The sequence below is a fragment of the Elgaria multicarinata genome, chromosome 9 (assembly GCF_023053635.1).
Source record: "Elgaria multicarinata webbii isolate HBS135686 ecotype San Diego chromosome 9, rElgMul1.1.pri, whole genome shotgun sequence".
Classification (NCBI taxonomy): Eukaryota; Metazoa; Chordata; class Lepidosauria; order Squamata; family Anguidae; genus Elgaria; species Elgaria multicarinata.
In genome coordinates, this window is record NC_086179.1 from 41130325 (window position 1) to 41148723 (window position 18399).

Genomic DNA, 18399 nt, shown 5'->3' on the forward strand with positions numbered 1-18399 from the left:
GTCCTAAACAGACTTTGTCTTAGCCTAAGGACATATCCATTTTAGAGACTCTTAAGATGACATCATGACCCTCCAGTTTAGCTTCTGCTTTTTAAGAGTACTTTCCTGGTTGTTGTTGTTTTAGAGCAGGGAAAATGTAGTATCATTTGTGAAATGGAAATAAAACATTTCCTCTACTTTTGTGATTGTGCTATAGTAGACCACCACCTAGAGATTATGTAATGGAAAAGCAGGAAAGGAAAAGCTCTGGGTAGAGCTCACTTCTTCAAAGAAACCAAAAGTAAGTACAGTTGATTAACAGCTCATGTAGAAAAGTTCTAAATGCAGCAATGCCCTGGGGTATTTTACTAGAACAATAAATCCCTATTGTTTTGGGGCGGGGGATAAAATATGGTGTATAGTATGACACTGTGATTAAACAACAGAAACATAATTTTACATACTCATTTCTAGGTATTCATCAAAGAGTCCATAGGCATTCATAGGCTGAAGATTATAGTCCTTCTCCCATTGTGGGAAGGTTGATTTTCGCTGCGAACCATGCTCATGCCGCAATTTTCGTCTGGTCCACCAGTTCTGAATTAACCTGCATATGTTAACGTTATGTTTAAATACCACTTTTTCAAAGCAGCCACTCCCCCATGTGGGGCTAAAGAAAAATAAAAAAACTTCCATGGGATAATTAGGAAAGGCAATGACCACAACATATTCAGGGCTAAGAAGTCAATGAAGAGTTGAAGCAATAGAAACCGCTCAGGGTAACAGGAAGCCTAAATGGTAGATGTACCATACCAGCTTGCCCGCACTTAAAGATCAGAAAGAGAGGCCCTTCTTATTTGCTCACCTGTGAGGGCAATTACGTGGGTGTCTACAATTACTACTATTGTTGTTCCTGCTGGTTTTATTGTTGGTTTTATTGTTTTAATTGCTGTTTTATTGCTTTTAACATTTTTAATATTTTATTGCATTTAATGTTTTATGTATTTTATTGTAAGCTGCCTTGTGAGGACTTTGCCCTGAAAGGTGGTCAAGAAATGTTTAAAATAAATAAATGTACATGTTGCTCCATGAAAAATGCATAGCTGCCCTTAATTCAAAATAATCCCATGTATACATGGGTCACTCTCCCAACCAAGAACATGTATCTAATCTAAAGCATAGATGTATAAATAACCAAGCATTGAACCTGGATAACCATTTCAATAGGTTCTATAAGATGTTTGTGAAATTAACAACATTGATTTAGCATTAGCCAGTGTTCAACAAAGTTATATAAAGAACTCTGAACAACTTATAAATTATTTCCCACTTTGCTCTTGGGTATTATCCATATTGCATGTTTCGATATGTACATGTTTTAAGCTACAATCTGATACACACTTTCCTGGGAGTAAGCCCCACTGCTTCATTGGGCTTACTTCTGAGTAGACATGCATAAGACTGTGCTGTTAATTTCAACTAACTATATTATGTATAGTTGAATAGGAAGTCCCTGTACTTCTTAGAGGATTCTTCCTAGCAGAGGACTTATCCTATCCACATTATTTGAGGAAGATGAACGCCACAAACCAGAGTCTTCAAAATAATGTTGACCAAATAATTCCCTTGCATATAACAGCTCAGAGAAAATGAAATATATTCACCAAACTAATATAGCCAGCGAATGAATGGGCAAGGTTTTCTTTCCAATATTCCTTTCTAAAGCCAAATCTTCAACATAGTAGCCCGGCTACAGACTGACACCATCAAACAAAAGATGATGATGAAACAAGGTGCATCACCCAAGAGCTACTGGCCAGGAAAGCTTCAGTACCCCCTGCCTTCTACAAGCAAGCAACAATTCATAGTAACATTATATATGTACTTGATTCCATATTTACTTACGGGTAGCCTAGTTCCATGAAGTTGTTCAAAGTCTGCTTTAGCACCATTATAATACCCATTTGCATACAGAGATCAATAAGGCATCCACTAGGGTGGCACTGTGGGAGAAGGAGAGACGGGCAAGGGGGCAAAGAACAGATCAAACAATGAAAACAGTTTGTTTGTTGCTTACATTTGTGAAGGATGAAGAATGTCGACAGTCACAAGCTCTCTTCAAACCATGTTGCAAACACAAGGTTTGGGACACAATCCTATGCATGTCGAGAGAGAGAAAAAACTCGTACAACTCCCAGCATTAAGAGTTTTAGGGCTTTTTCTACCTAGACACTCATAGGATTGTGCCCTAGTGACAGTGGAATCCCATACATGTTTACTCTGAAGTAACCTCCACTGAGTTCAATGGGACTTAATCTCAGATAAATGTATATAGGATTGTGGACTAAAATGTCGGCCATACTCAAATGCTGGTAATTCCAATTCTCCACAGGCCTCATCCACCACCTTCAAGTGCTGCTATTGCTACACATCCTGTATTCGTTTAAGTGGGGTCTCTGTATTTTATGCAAACCTCATAGAATCATAGAATAGCAGAGTTGGAAGGGGCCTACAAGGCCATTGAGTCCAACCCCCTGCTCAATGCAGGAATCTACCGTAAAGCATCCCTGACAGATGGTTGTTCAGTTGCCTCTTGAAAGCCTCTAGTGTGGGAGAGGCCACAACCTCACCAGGCAACTGATTCCATTGTCATACTGCTCTAACAGTCAGGATGTTTTTCCTGATGTCCAGCTGGAATCTGGCTTCCTTTAACTTCAGCCCGTTATTCTGTGTCCTGCACTCTGGGAGGATCAAGAAGAGATCCTGGCCCTCCTCTGTGTGACAACCTTTTAAGTATTTGAAGAGTGCTATCATGTCTCCCCTCAATCTTCTCTTCTCCAGGCTAAACATGCCCAGTTCTTTCAGTCTCTCTTCACAGGGCTTTGGTTCCAGACCCCTGATCATCCTGGTTGCCCTCCTCTGAACACGCTCCAGCTTGTCTGCATCCTTCTTGAATTGTGGAGCCCAGAACTGGACGCAATACTCTAGATGAGGCCTAACCAGGGCCGAATAGAGAGGAACCAGTACCTCATGTGATTTGGAAGCTATACTTCTATTAATGCAGCCCAAAATAGCATTTGCCTTTCTTGCAGCCATGTCGCACTGTTGGCTCATATTCAGCTTGCGATCTACAACAATTCCAAGATCCTTCTCGTTTTTAGTATTGCTGAGCCAAGTATCCCCCATCTTGTAACTGTGCCTTTGGTTTCTATTTCCTAAATGTAGAACTTGGCATTTATCCCTATTAAATTTCATTCTGTTGTTTTCAGCCCAGTAACCAATGGAAGTTACACTGCAGTTACCTTCAGGCAGCCTTGTCCATCCTGCTGCCCTCCAGATGTATCTGGCTACAACTCTCATCATTCCCAGCCAGTAGGGCACTAAGGTAATCTGAGACCTTGCATCGAATCCTGACTTTATTTGGTGGGGATAAGAAGCAGGGTCTTCTCAGTAGTGACACCTGTTGCCAAAGTGGTTTTCCTGTACTTCCCTTCCTTTCCACCCCAACCCCCCATTCTCTCTGACCCATTGCTGAGAGAACATGGCTTGCTCTTTTGCTCCTGCCAGTGTTATAGAACACAAAGAAAAGGACTGAACAAACTCTCTTGAAACCCTACGCTGTACCTGCATTTGTATGTGAAAATATACTTGTGAGCAAAGCTGTTTTCTTTCCTTCATTAAAGGGTGTGGTCTGTCTGGCTGTCTCTTAGCCTTTAGTGTGCATGTGGGACTTGTAAATCCATATTCTGTTCTGCCTTTTGTTTTTCTTTGTTAACTGCCTTTTTATTAGGAGGCAGCAATACCAAATAATCACATCAACACCATATTGTGCAATTTCCTCCCCAGATGATTCATACATGGTTCATCTCTGTTCCAGATTTTGAGAAAATCATAGTCATTTTTTATTTCAGCAAGCCTTTGGTACCAACTGAGAAGATTTAAATTTGCTATATTGGTTACTGCTCATCTAGGCTTTTATGCTTTTTTTGTTTTTAGATTTTGTTTTGTTGTTAACGTAATGTTCTTTCAAAGTGTCAATTGAAGTCTGTTTTTTTTAATTTTTAAGTTTTGCTGTATTGTAAGGTGCCTTTCGAGACATATACCAGAATATAAATTTTTAACATAAATAAACAAAATAAGCAGTGGAATTTAGTGCTTGGTACCCAGGATTAGGACCCAGGATTAGTTAAATTAACATTTTTACATGATATCTGCATTGTATCAAATGGTGAATTCAAATGTACAGGTGCTGAACAGATATAAACCTCCCACACAACTATTATCACCTTGTTTGTTTGTTTGTAAATTTCCCAATCATGCCACATGTCACAATTTAACACCTCAAATAGAAGGTGACCCCAAGGGAAACTGTTGGCCAATCCTCAGAAGCCATTTGTAATTCTCTCCCAGCTTCCTCAAGCAGCTATCAAAGGTCCATTGCTGTTGATGCCATTGCCTTGCCCACCTTTCCTTGTGCTCTGATGAGCCACGGTGCTCCCTCTGCTCCTCTGGCGGCAAGACACACATACCCCTCTAATCCCCATGGAAATAAATAGGAGAAAAGTCACCACCAACATGGGGGTGCACTGACATCGTCATGGAAGATAAGGCTAGTCAATATCAGAGTCAGTAGGTCTCTCAGTGCCAGTGCCTTGGAAATATTGTGCTTACGTCCTGCTTGTGGGATTCTCATAGGCATCTCGTTGGCCACAGTGGGAGCAGGGAATAGAATACTGGACTAAACAGGATTTGAATCTGAACATGTATGGCTCTGCTTGCTTGCTTGCTTATTTATTTATTTATTTATTTATTTATTTATTATTGCATTTATATCCCACTTTTTTGCCTCCAAGGAACCCAAGGCGGCATACAGAATCCTCCTCCTCCTCTCCATTTTATCCTCACAACAACCCTGTGAGGTGGGTTGGGCTGAGAGTCTGTGACTGGCCCAAATTCACCCAGTGAGCTTCCATGGCCGAGTGGGGACTAGAATCCAGATCTCCCAACTCCCAGCCTGACACTTTAGCCACTACACCATACTGGCTTATGTTAGAGGTGGCCTGTGCCTGGGGCACCCTCAGATCTGGAGACCTGGTCTTCCACGTGAAGACCATAACAAATACGTGGTTGTTGTTATTTTCCCTGAGGTGGTGAGTTTTGATATGGGCCATGATTTTTTTAAAGTGTTGTCAGCAACTATACATTATAATTGAAATCAAGCAAAACAAAATGTGAGCTTTGCTCAGATTTAACACCTATTTGTAATATGGGCTGGTCTACTCCAAGTTTTAACAGGAGTTGTAATGTCAGCCTTCACATTTTGGTGTTGTTAAGGCAGTGAGTTAAAAATCTTCAAAATAACCAACACTTACTTCAGTTTAAAATAAACAACAAGGAATCTGTCTTTCAATACATTACATTTATTTTAAGCACTTCTAATTTCCAATTTGTACCAGCCATCTTCTGTAGAACTTCCTTTGTCCCTAGCTTGTAAATGTTTGGAAAGGACTTTGCTTCTCATTGCTGATTAGTGTCCCAATAATAGTAGGAAAGCAATTACCTCTTCCAGTCTCCACCTGTTTATCAGCCTCAAGTAGGCACCAGGGTGACCTGTAAATCTTTAACATAAGAAAGAAAATCACCTTTTGTGTGTGTCAGATTTCTGATCAAAACAGTGGGAATGTAACAGGAAAGGGGCAAACACAATAATTCCAGCTACATTTTTCTAAGAAAGGACATTAAATATGTATGGTAATATTTGTACATATAAACTCATTACTAATATTCAGCACGGAGAAGTTATCACTCCAGATAAATGTTTACCTTTAAGTTCCCCTCAAGGATTTCTACTTTAAAATGTTACATTCCTAGTTGGAAAAGACAGAATGCTCAATTTATTGCAAACATCTCCTGTGCAAGTGGTAGGCAAGGAGAAGTGTTTCAGAGTTCCTGTACTCAGATCATTCATTACAAATTAGGTTTGCCTAGAAAACATTTCTAGTAGATTGCAGCTTTACTGGAATACAGATTTTCCTGCTTATCCTATGTTTTGACAAAATTAAAAGCAAATGTAACTCTGAGAAGAGTAGCTATGTTAGTCCGTTCCAAGTAGAAATAGTTTTATGGCACCTTAAGATCCACAAAAAGGTATGCTACAATACACCTGTCAGTTTTTTTTTTTCATGCCCTATGCCTCTCTAGCCCCATTCAGGAGCTCCATTCATTGTTTTATCAATTCATGAGAAAGAGTGGAGTCACACTAATTTCCTCCCAATATAGCATGCATGCACCAACTTGCCTCCCCTCCTGATATCCATATGTACAGTGCAGGGGAAAGGCCTTCATACACCCCACCCACAAAGGCCTCTCCCCACCCCATCCGCCGAAGACATTCATGCTGTATGTGTGCAGACTTCAGGGGATGGCGCTAGTCAATCTGTGGGCAGGAGTAATCAGTACGACCCTTCTCTCCCTTCTCTTTTGAATAAGACTTTTGTTGTTTATTAAATGCTAGAGGTGAAACTCTCATAAGAGGTGCAAATTTCCTATCCAGCTTCACTCAAGCAAATGCCAGATACTTTTCAAGTATTTGTTGACATCCCCGAAATTCTCATTAAACAAATTAGATTTAGCATGAAATCCTATCCATATTTAGACACAAAAAACTCCTACAACTCTGAGCATGCTGAGAGTAGTAGTAGGGTTTTTTTCTGTCTAAACATACATAGAATTGAACCCTTAGTTGTGAATTTGATTCATTATCAGGTTTCGTAGGTGTAATGATAGGCAGCAGGGGATAGTCTAAATGTGAAGTTCTATATCTACATTTTTCTTTGTGCACTTAGTATTGCAGGCTATGATTCAGCGAAGCAAATTAGAAAATATGTGCTGTGCTCTGAGGTGTCTCACTTCCTAATCACCTCTTTCCCCAGATCCTAACTCCATCAGGCCTATTGCTCATTTTGTGATTTATTAAGCAGGACAGGGGGCTGCTCCTGGAAAGAGGGAGTCCAGAGTCCAGTTGTGTGTGCCCCTTTGAATCGGATTATGCAGTCCTTTGAATCGGTTGGTAGCTGGTTAAAAGTTAGCTTCAACTGCTTCTTGCTTATGAAGCTGGGAAGTATTACTTTGCATTCAATAGGCTTACTGTGAAATATTGTACTCCAGCATATTTAACATTTAATTTAACAGCAAAATAACCTTTCCCCCACCCTCCTTGAGAGCTTTCTACACTTTTCTAGGGAGGCAGAAGCCATATTTATTCATCTTACCTTCCAAGGAAGAATGCTATATAAAAGGTAGAGCTGTTCAGATTGACAAATTGAAAAAGAAACATTTTCAAAGTGAAGCTGTTCTCCCACTCAGACTCAGTACGAGGCTGCTCTGTGGAAGGAAAGGAGAATAGATTTCAAGACATTTAAGCAGATTTCAGTGTTGGATTAGGAGAAACTGCAGCTGCCTTAAAGAGCTGGCTATGTATTTGCAAAGTTCACTGCTAATCTTGCAGCCCAATCCACATTCAGAGGCAGTATATCTCTGAGGCAGGATCTACACTACTGCATACCATTTTCAAACCGCTTTCAAAGTGTTAGATCCTGCTTGGTGTAGATCTGGCCTGAGTGCCATTTGCTAGAGAGCAACAGCAGGAGAGGGCTATTCCCTGTGAGCCCTGCTTGTGGCCTTTCCAAAGACATCTGGTTGGCCACTGGGGAACAGGATACTGCACTAGAGAGGGTCCTTTGTTGTGATCCAGCAGGTCTCTTCTTTTGTTCTTATGCATGTTTAATTGGGAGTAAGTCTCCCTGGATTTAATGGGACTTCCACATCCATGGACACATAGAACTGCATTTTTAATTTTAGAAACAGACAGTGAATAAGTTATCTGTAAGTAAACAACAGCATGGGATACTAGAAATGCTTAAAATTCTACGCTGGTGACTTGAAATGGTTTTGTAAAATTTGCAGAAGATAAAACGGATGGACTACAATTTGCCAGAGCAAATGGACTACAGTTTGCTAGAGGCCTGGCTTCTCCATAATTACAGTCTCTTACATTTGGTTCACCTCTATTATATACTGTAATGAAATAGACAGAATGTGCGCTAAGACACTGGATGATAAATACGAAACTGACTTCAGTGTGGAAAGGACTTTGCTTCTCATTGCTTGTTAGTGGTGCCTGAGAACACAACACTCTAATTAGAACACAAACATGCTAGTCCAGCAATTCAAACACCAACTCATGCATATAAGATACATGCCAGAGAGACTCTTGCAAATCAACAAGCCCAGAGAAAGAAGCATTGTGGTTTGTGCCTCGTAAGGTACTGGAGGGGAAATGTTCAATCTCAAGCAAAAGAGCACATTACACATTGGATATAGCGAAAGACCTGAGCAGCTTTCTACAAAGCACTGCCCTAGGGTGATGGCTCTTGTACAGCTTGTACGTGTGTAGGATCTGTTCTGAATATCTACTGTTCAGACCAAAGCCTGTTCCGGCTTCTCTTCAACTTGTTTTCAATATGCACACAGCAGTCATGAGGTGTGTGAAAAATAAAATTAATACATGTAAGTCAGAACATTGGTCTATCTACTCTGAATTGTCTATTCTGAGTGGCAGTACCTATCAGGTGGGAAACATTCCTGGCTCGGGTGCTTGAGATCTTTTTAAATGGAGAACTTACACAGTACTCTATGTGTGTGTGTGTGTATTCTGAATATAACACATTTTAGATTCAATCACGTAGCATATGAAGGTGACGTATGGATTAATGTCATTAAAGATGTTGCTTCATATTTATTACTACTTACCTAAATTTGTCAGAAAAAGGGCAACCTTTTCATACAACTGCAAGAAATGAAAAACAGCATATAAAACAGCATCTTAAATCATCACTCATTTAATAACGTATGCTAGATTTCTGAAAAGAACTTAATGATACCTGCCTACAAGTGTCGTTCCTTACTCCTCCACCACACCTGTGATTATTAACACGTTAGAGGTAGAAAATTATTTTAGAAATTCAAAGAACACCTGAGAGGAAGCTTTCTGGGAAAAGCAAAACCCCACAAAAGAATTTTGCCACACACACACACCCAAAATATATCCAAAAGAAAACAGCTAATTTCAAAGTGGGTGAAATGGCTGGGAAATAAATGATCCTTATAAATTTAGTCCAGCCCTACTAAGGTGAGATTTCTTTTTCTTTTCTTTTTAAGGGATAATTATCTGCAGCTGCAACTGATGGATCAAGCAAAGGAAATGCACGTGCAACGCTCTTTTGCTGATGCCATTCCTCATCCACCTTATGTTTGCAGAAACCTCATTCTACACTTGTATAGCACCTGGCTCATTCCACACTAGTATAGCCCCTGGGAGAAATGTAAATGTAAATTATTTTTTGAGGGCTTTTTCTAGGATCTCTCAAATGGTTGTACCTGTTGATCTACTACTGAATTTTGTCACTAATCATTCTAAAAATTTCAATTTGGGTCTCTAGAAATCTAAATGGGTCTTGTTATTCTAAAGACAGGGACAATTTCAACTGATGCTCTGTGGTTCTCTTGGAGATGTTTGCTTGAAAGTCACCTAATCATGTCATCTAATCTTGTCAAGACAAATGCCTGCAAGAATACATTACTGCTGACTGTATTCTCTTGCACAATAATCTCTTCGTTGCTCTTTAACTCCTGCCTCTCATACTAGCTATATTATTTCCAATTTAACTGAAAGGTCATTCCCATTCAAAGGTTTTTGTATAGGTCAGAATTGAATTTGACCATGAAAAAACATTTAAAAGTCTCATTCATCAAAATATGTATTAAAAATGTAGCCTCAAATGAAATCAGCAGAAATTTAGGTACTCCAGGTTAAGTGGGTTGCAACTGCAGTCTTTAGAACTTGCAAACAAAAATATATGGCACAAATCTCAGGAGATTCCCCCAACCCACTGGAGCTTTCCAGGAAGGTTTAGAGGAAACTGGGAATGGCAAAAGATCCTCTCAGGATCCAAGGCATTATGTTTTAGGTATATACAAAGAACATTTCATGGGTACGCTTTTATTTCATTAAACTTTTTTTAAAATAATCTTGCCCCTCATTTTAATGACTGCAGCTATATAATTCTATTACAGTTAGGTTTTGGTCTAATAATGTCTGACAAATCTACATAGTTCTGAGAACTAATTTCCTATTAGAGAAATCTGAGTACCAATGAGAAACAATCAAATCATAGATTAAAATGTACTCAGATATGATGAACTCTACTTACGAGATTCAGTAGCATGATAATGCAAAAGTTGATGCATACTGCAGTCCCAGTAGTTGCAACCTGAGAATTATTCCTGATTAAAGCCCATTTAAATGTAGCAAAAGTGCTGACAGTTACGACACGGTAAATAACAATGCCAAAAACAGCAGCAATCACCACACAGATCTGCGGTTGGGGGGGAAACAGATAAGTACAACTGAAATCAATACAGTAATAATGAACTCCTTAAAAATTGCAAACATTCAAGTGGCAATCCACACATATATTGATTTTAAGAGGATTGAGACACTGATGACATTTGACTTGTGGAGATTGTGGGACAATTCTGAGCCATCGTGTTTGTTGCCCCACATCTTAATGGAATATCTTCTTCTTGCCAAAGTCATGGCCAGAAAAATGTTCATGTGCCCAAACAGCATTTCTACAAAAATCAATGAAATGTACCCATGCAATTTCATTTCCACACAATAGCTCCACATCATCATCATCATCACCATCACCATCATCAACAACAACGCTGCTGCTGCTGCTTGGAAGGCTGTTTAGGTGATGGTGCTTGCTGCGATATGTACAAAAACAAAATAGCCCTTTCTCTCTCCAGCAGAATTGTTTTTTAAATATGCCAGCGTATGCAGATTTAATAGATTAATTAACCAACTATAGATAATGAATTGAACAGCAGAACAATCCTTGGATAGAGGAGCTCCACTGGCAGAAATGGGGCGTATGCACCCTGCAGACCACAGACAGGCCCACAGAAAGCTTTGCAGATTTAACTGTAGTGCTGGAGATGTTCCTGCTGATAATAGCCCCCTTCATTTTCTGGAGATACTCCAGGATCACCCCTTCTCACACTGGCCTGCAGCTTGGAACTGGGGTGGTGGTAAAAAAATAAACAAAGGCTCATGCGGGACAAAAAGGTATTGTCCACCCCACCCACACAACCACAACCTTGGCCAGCACAAGGTGGCAAGGCTTCAGAAGTGGTGGATGACCCAGGACTTTTCATCCCACCTCACTTAGGATTGGATGGGAAGATTTCTTTAACTCGGTGAGTGCTTCAGTCATAATGCTCAGATTTCATATTGTTTTCCTATAAAGTTTTGGATTTTCTCCCCTTGAAAACAGTTCAAATGAGTGCAAAGACAAATTTGATATTAGGATTCACAAGGCTTCACAATTAGACAACTCTGCCTAATGGTAAAACCGCAGTATGCAACATTTTGGATGTTCAGGGAGTATTCGATGCTGCAGAGTTGCTGAACCTAATCAGATGTCACCCTAATAAGTAGCCACTAGGAGCCCCATGTAAAAACAGGATGATGAAGAAACGTGTCATTACAAAAATATGAAACTTTTCTGTGTTGCTCTAGATAGATTTTTTTAAAGCACTGGAAGAAAACCACAGATTTCTCCTTCTCCCCACAACCAAATTACTTAGCTCTGTGAAGTCATATCACAGTGCTGACAGTTTTCATACTCTTTCTCTGAAGCGTTCAAGTAGGCTCTGGTTCAGCAAAGCAATTAATACTAACAGTTGCTTAATTGCTATTGTGATTAAGGCGGATTTAGACATATGCTTAACAGCTCTGCTGAAGTGAGGCCTTACGCTGAGTGCACCAAATCTCTTATGAATACACCTCGATGACCACTTCTTCAGTGAGAAGTCAATTAACACTGAAGTGCAATGATACGAAAAGAATTCAAGTCCCAAATGAGATCTTAGACAACTAAGTGACAATCACTGTCATAAATATGGGTATCTAGACAACTGAGAAGGCTCAAGTACATAGTGTTTGCAGAGTGCTTTGGGACCTACAGATGATGAAGCATTTACTTAAATGGAAAGTGTTATTACTGTCAATATGGGAGATGGATCAACAAAAGCAAGGGCAGAGTTGTTCACAAAGCTTCATTTCCTAGTAGACAGAAGAAGCAAGACAAAGCAAAACAAGGAAGCAAGTCCTCTAGCTGTTAGAGGGACACTTCACTTATAAACTTCAGAAAACCCATTAATCGTTACAAGTATGATTACATCCACTTCCCTACAGAGGAAATGATCTGCTTTAAGCTCTTTTGATGATGAAGTGCCTTTGCAAAATGGATTCCAATTATTGAAAGCTAATTTTGATAAGTAAAACTATTTTTAAAATTCTTCAGATTAAAAATAAGATTTAGCAAATTGTTTATCAATTGTCTTCATGCCAGCAATCATCTTCAGCAACACAATTCAAATTAAGCTTGTCTTACTGACAGTCTTGAAGAAGCAGTCTTGTATGCTACATACATAAGTTTAAATAAACTTATGTATATAGCACACACACGGATGAGTATATTCAATGGTGGGAAAACCTGCCTATCTCTACTATGAGAATTCTCTATACAATTATTTGTCTGTACACTCAAATCAATCCACTTATTCCTCAAGGGCAGCAACAACAGTCCTTCCTGGTGGGGGGGACTGGCACAATTTGCTGCTCTGCCCACACCGCTGTCTGATGTGGGTGCCTCATCCTGCTTCATGAGAGGGCTGGCCCTGCATGGTGGACTCATTTAAATATGAAACTCCCTATGTCTGTATACTGAAGTGGCATAATCCCAAAAGTACTATACCATTTGCTTTTCTGAATATATTAGTCAATCCTAAATCTTATATTTGTGGAACATGCAATACATATGTTTCAGAAATAACATGTTAAATACCATTATATGGTGGCTATTTCTAGAACTTAGATGTCAGACTCTGACAAAAACCACTTTAAACAGCAAGAACAGCTTAATACTATGACAAAACCAATCTATAAACTCCACATTTTGCCATCAGAGATAAGAAAATCTAGTTTTCAGGCAACTCAAAAGGAATTAATTTTTTCAAACCATAAAAAATATTCCAGATGCAGAAACAATAATTCTGCTGCATTTATCTGCAAATGCTTGATAAGGCTCCGGCTTTCCAGATATAGGATTCATTCTCTCCTTCTTGGAGTACTTGGCTTCAAACTGGGGCCGTATTTCTTCCTAAAAAAAATTAAAAACAAATGAACACTTTTTAGGTAAAATTAGGCAACATTGTGAAGAAAGCTATTTGGGGGGTGGTGGTAATTTTATTAAATTATTTTTATTAGTACATGACTAATAATATAGTACATGTAATAGTACATGACCAGGGAAACAGGCTGAAAAACAAATTGAAAGTTTCCCTAGGGAAGTTTTTTTTGCTCCTGCTAGAAGCTAAAAAATCCATACAGCTTTGTAATCCCCTCCTTAGTGGGAAAAATAATGTTCTTTAGGAACATAAGAATTGCCATGCTGGATCAGACCAAGGGTCCATCTAGTCCAGCACTCTGTTCACACAGTGGCCAACCAGCCATTGGCCAGGGGGCAACAAGGCAGGACATGGTGCAACAGCACCCTCCCACCCATGTTCCCCAGCAACTGATGTGTGGGGCCACGGGTGCCAGCCCAATATCCCCAACCTTCCGAGGTTGAGTGGGGAGGTCTGCAGGGGACCTCTACTTGTGTTTGCTTGACTGAGTAGAAGCCTCCGTGTGACCAGAAACCCTGCTTTTTCAGGGTTCTTGATCACGCACTGGGTTCCTGCAATCCTCCCCACTCAACATGGGAAGGCTGGAGACTTAGTTTGTGGGTTGATTTCCTGATATCATAATCAGGCAGGACGTCTCCTGCACTTTCCCCTTCCTTATCCCGTCGTCAGAAAACATAGAGATAATCAGCTTTAAAAAAGAAATCCACCAAATCAGCCTCGTGTATTGGCGACGTTGTGCTATAATTCTGTCACTAGATGCCACTGTTTTATTGATTTGAATGGAAGTTCAAACATCTGTCACATTTTACCCAACTGCAGCACTTATTATGGAAGCCAACTCTGAGCTGGTACTCTACTCAGTTCTATGGTGGGTAGCCACTGTGTGGGATTCCATAGTGATGTTGACAGTGTAGGCTGGTGGCTCTGATGTCAGTGGGACTGAATTTGGTCCGGGTTTCAATCAGAACCAATCAGAACTCCAAAGAAGCTATCCAAGATACCAAAAGAGATGAAGGAAGGAGCAAGGATGGGGGCCAATTGCTCATGTCTGCCTTGCTAAACCACGATTTAGCAAGCTGGGGTCTTTATAGCTGAGTCAGTGTACAAGTTCTCAGTGAGAAATAGGCCTAAGAAGACGTCACAAAGTTGCCTCGCTTTGCCTACACAGCTACCACTCACTCTATTTTAGGAACTGTTGCTCGACTGATTTTGTTCACCTGCTGTGTCAGTGATTCAGCTAATATAAAATGCCACGGCCTAGAAAGGCTGAGAAAGAAAAAGGCAGAGAAGCAAACTCTGGGCTGGGGAATTCCTATTCCTGTTAAGTTTGAAGTTCTATTTTGCAGCCAACCTTACTAAACTGTCGTCTTACTATAGCTAATCAAGCTGCAAAATATCCGCACAAACCTCTTCTTCTTCCCAGTCTATCAAGTCCCAGTCATAACCGATTACTGCTCGTCTTCTTTTCCAAAATTCCAGGAAAAGAGTTGCTACGGTAGAGAAATGGAAGAAAAACTATATACAAGATCACGTTGTAAAAAGTAGGTAAGTTATAGAATCATAGAAGCATGGAGTCAGAAGGGACCTCACATTTCATCTAGTTCAACCCCGTGCTGATGTAGGAAATCTACTATTATAGCATCCATGGTAGCTGACCCTCTAGTCTCTACTTTAAAAACTCTAAAGTGAAGAGAGTCTACCACATCCCAATGGGTTCGGTCACCACAGCACATATTGGGTGCCATCATCTGCCTGCAGCTTGACATGTCATCCAAACCCAGATGACATGGCTTGTTGGAGGGGGAAACAAACCTCAAATAATCCAGCAACATCTCATGGGTAATTTGAGGTTTGTTTCCCTCCAATAAACCATGCTGTCTGGGTTCAGATGACATAACAATGCACCTGGGCAGGTAATAAGGCAAATGGCGCCGACATGCACTGTGGCTTAAACAAGACACCATGTCTGCTCCACCATCGAAATCTCTCACCATCAGGAAGTTCTTCCTAATGTTTTCTTGAAATCCCCTTTCTTGTAATTTGGACTCATCAGTTCAGGTCCCAGCCACTCATTCATTACTATTTCATGGATATCTTCATCAGGGTGCAATATTTTCTTTTATTGCATAAACAGACATTTAAACTGCAACTATTTTGATGACCAAATAGTATTCATGGAGTATTGCTTTCAAAAAACAACTTGCTGAAGAGTCCATTTATCGCTCAATTAAGGAATTTATTATGTTTAAGGGCAACAGGCTGTCAAATGAGGAAAATGCTCCCCCTTTCCAGCCTTGAAGCATGCACTTTGATCCTGAAGATTAACATGGCCACAGCATTAGAAGATTTCTAATCAAACATATCGTTACAAATCTGTTACTTTAATTCTGAAATCACCATTGTACATGGAAGGAGGAATGTTGTCTTGACTTCTCTGCAGCAGTATTTTAGCCTCCTTTGGGGATGAAATGTAGAACATAGGAAGCTGCACTAACATGCATAAGAAGCATGGGGCAGAGATAGGAACTATTCCATTCAAACCATTGAGCCACCCATGAAATTGACTGATTGCAACACCACAACAACCCCCAGAACAAAAACAGAAGCAGAAAGCAGTGTTTTTTGCATTTTGTTTTAATGTAGACAAGCTCTTAGAGGATGGGCCTGGTATACCCAAGAATGTCAGTGCTATGATGCACATCCTCATGCCTCTTATGTGTGTTCGTGTATAATGCCACCATAGGGTTTATATCTGTCCTTAAAGCAAGACTTACCCCACACAGCCATGAAAACAGCAAAAAAGACAGTAGCTCCATTGTCAAAAAGATGTGTTACCTGGGGCAAGATAATTAGTTTAATTTTTCATTTGGTGGGGGGAAAACCCTGCATTTTTTCTGTTTTATAAAAATAAGATTTACATTCTAGTCTGCTTGAACTGAAAGAACTACTTTGGATTACTGTTAAGGACACAATCATGTTTTTTTTTTTTACATAACTGGGCTATCAGTAACAAGCAAATTATTTGGTACATTTTTTACTACCAGTCCACCATTTCAGCAAATCAGCTGATTGGAAGCCTAGGCTAATACTCCCCCTTGACTGAGCCTTTCTGAAACATCAAAGGAGAGACTACATGAATTGTTCTCCTGAAGGAAAAGCATAGGCCCTCTTATACCGGTAAGCAATTCATTATATTGAGAATGCATATAGAATAAAACCCCAGAGATACAACTGCCAGCTGTGCAAAGGCCTCTTCAGACCCTGGCACACATTGGCTATTTTTCCTGCTGTCACATGAATGGGTACAAATTCATGTGTCAAATCCGTGTCAAATCTAGATCACCAAGGAAAAGTAAGTGCAGAATGGCACCAGAAAATGGTAAGTGATAGATGACTGAGATTTACTGGGAAAGAATGTTGTTTTTATGGTGGGAAATTATGAAAGCTGATGTTTTCAGGATTCTAAAATGTTTTCATCACATCATATCTCTGGGGCTGTCCTCCTCTCCAATCTCCCCTCTCCCTATTTATCTATCAACAACACATACCAAAACACCATTTTTCTACCATACTGTGCTTGGTCTTACATTCATTACTACTTAAGAGCACAATCCTAAGGGATTGGCAGTGTAGAGAGAGAGAGGGCTCCAATCTCCACTTGTATCAATGGCCTCGGAAGAGGAAATTGCTATATTCTATGGTCTCTGGGACACTCTCCCAGGTACCATAGAATTGCTCTGTAAATTCCTTAAGTAGAGGCATGTCATTTGAAGAAGTTGCATTCATTTGCATGAGAGTGAAATTTAATGACGATGAAACGTTTTTAAAAACCACATGTTTTTCATGATACTTAGTTTTTTTAAAAAAATCTGCTGCTGGAAAGAAAAAAAGCAATTGATATATTTACCTTGGCATAAACACAGCTGTCTGACAACCTCATGTAGGGGCAGTATTTATCACATATAGGACACATTATAATCTCTGTAGCTTGGCAGACTTCTTTACTGGAAGAGAAAAGGGAAAATAATTAATAGGTGAGTTTATAACTAACATACTTCAAAGAGCTTTTATAATTTTGCCAATAGGGTGGTGTGCCGTATAAAATCTTGCCCATTTCCTGATATCTGAATCAGTGAAACCTGGAACAAGACATTTTTGATTCAGGCTCAAAGTTGATTCACACATGCATGTGCATCAATTGATGGTTCAATATGTTACATTCTACATGTGTACAATCTGTATACATGTGTACACAGAAGGTAAATTGCTGATCTGAATACACGTAATGGAGTGTTCACATGTTGTTACAGGTTTTTGCAATGATATCCTTTTGCCAACAGATCATCACATGAACTTAATATTTTCCAGAGTTGTTATGCAGAACATTGTGTTTTTTCATTATGTTGAAGTCAGGACAGGTATGAGATGTCATTTTCTATAATTAGGATTGTTCCAAATGCTGAGAGTTGGATTTCTATAAATGGGTGAGTATAAGTGGATTGTTGTGTTCATTAAATGCTTCCCTGTATTTCTGTCCATAGTACACCAGTTGGAGGAACCATCATCCATATCAGGTGACCCTTTCAGTGATATGTAATACTGCATCTGCTGTAGAGGAATGTTCTCTAGTCACCAAGCACCAATGTATCATATAATTCATAAAATAATCTTAGGATAAAACCTAGTCCTCTGACACTGTTCTGACTCACTACCCTTTCCATGCCAACACACACAGGTGGCACACAGCTCTATGCGATGAAGTGAACTTGTGACAGAAATGACAAGACAAGCATTTAGGCTGCAAAAAACAATTGTACAAGTCACTATAATTCTGTTTAGGTCATGCTCATGTCTGTATTTGACACATGAGCAGCACAAGAAAATGGAGGCTCTCCTGGATGTATCAGAGAGCAGATACCTAGACCCAGATATCTAGGCCCTTGATGTCCAACCTAGGGGATAGAGCCTGGAAGTTCAGAAGGCAGAGCATACTTAAAACAGAAAGCAGGAATGAATGCATTCAGAACAAATAACCCCAGATGACAAAAGGAGTTAAGCAACTATCATTTAGAGGACATTCTAGAACACATTGTCCCATTTTAC

General features: G+C 39.8%; 1 protein-coding gene across 4 annotated transcripts in view; it reads right to left on the minus strand.

The window, feature by feature from the left end:
• The window catches only part of ANO4 (anoctamin 4), a 110177-nt gene that overhangs the window by 17927 nt on the left and 73851 nt on the right, over positions 1–18399 (minus strand). For all 4 annotated transcript variants that reach the window (XM_063133727.1, XM_063133726.1, XM_063133729.1 and 1 more), the window contains 10 exons: positions 17204–17300; positions 16071–16131; positions 14704–14786; positions 13128–13268; positions 10251–10415; positions 8791–8827; positions 7251–7362; positions 5540–5597; positions 1885–1982; positions 444–586 (listed from right to left, as the gene is read on the minus strand). In XM_063133727.1, coding sequence (XP_062989797.1) covers positions 444–586; positions 1885–1982; positions 5540–5597; positions 7251–7362; positions 8791–8827; positions 10251–10415; positions 13128–13268; positions 14704–14786; positions 16071–16131; positions 17204–17300 — 995 coding nt within the window. The remainder of the gene's footprint in view (positions 1–443; positions 587–1884; positions 1983–5539; positions 5598–7250; positions 7363–8790; positions 8828–10250; positions 10416–13127; positions 13269–14703; positions 14787–16070; positions 16132–17203; positions 17301–18399) is intronic.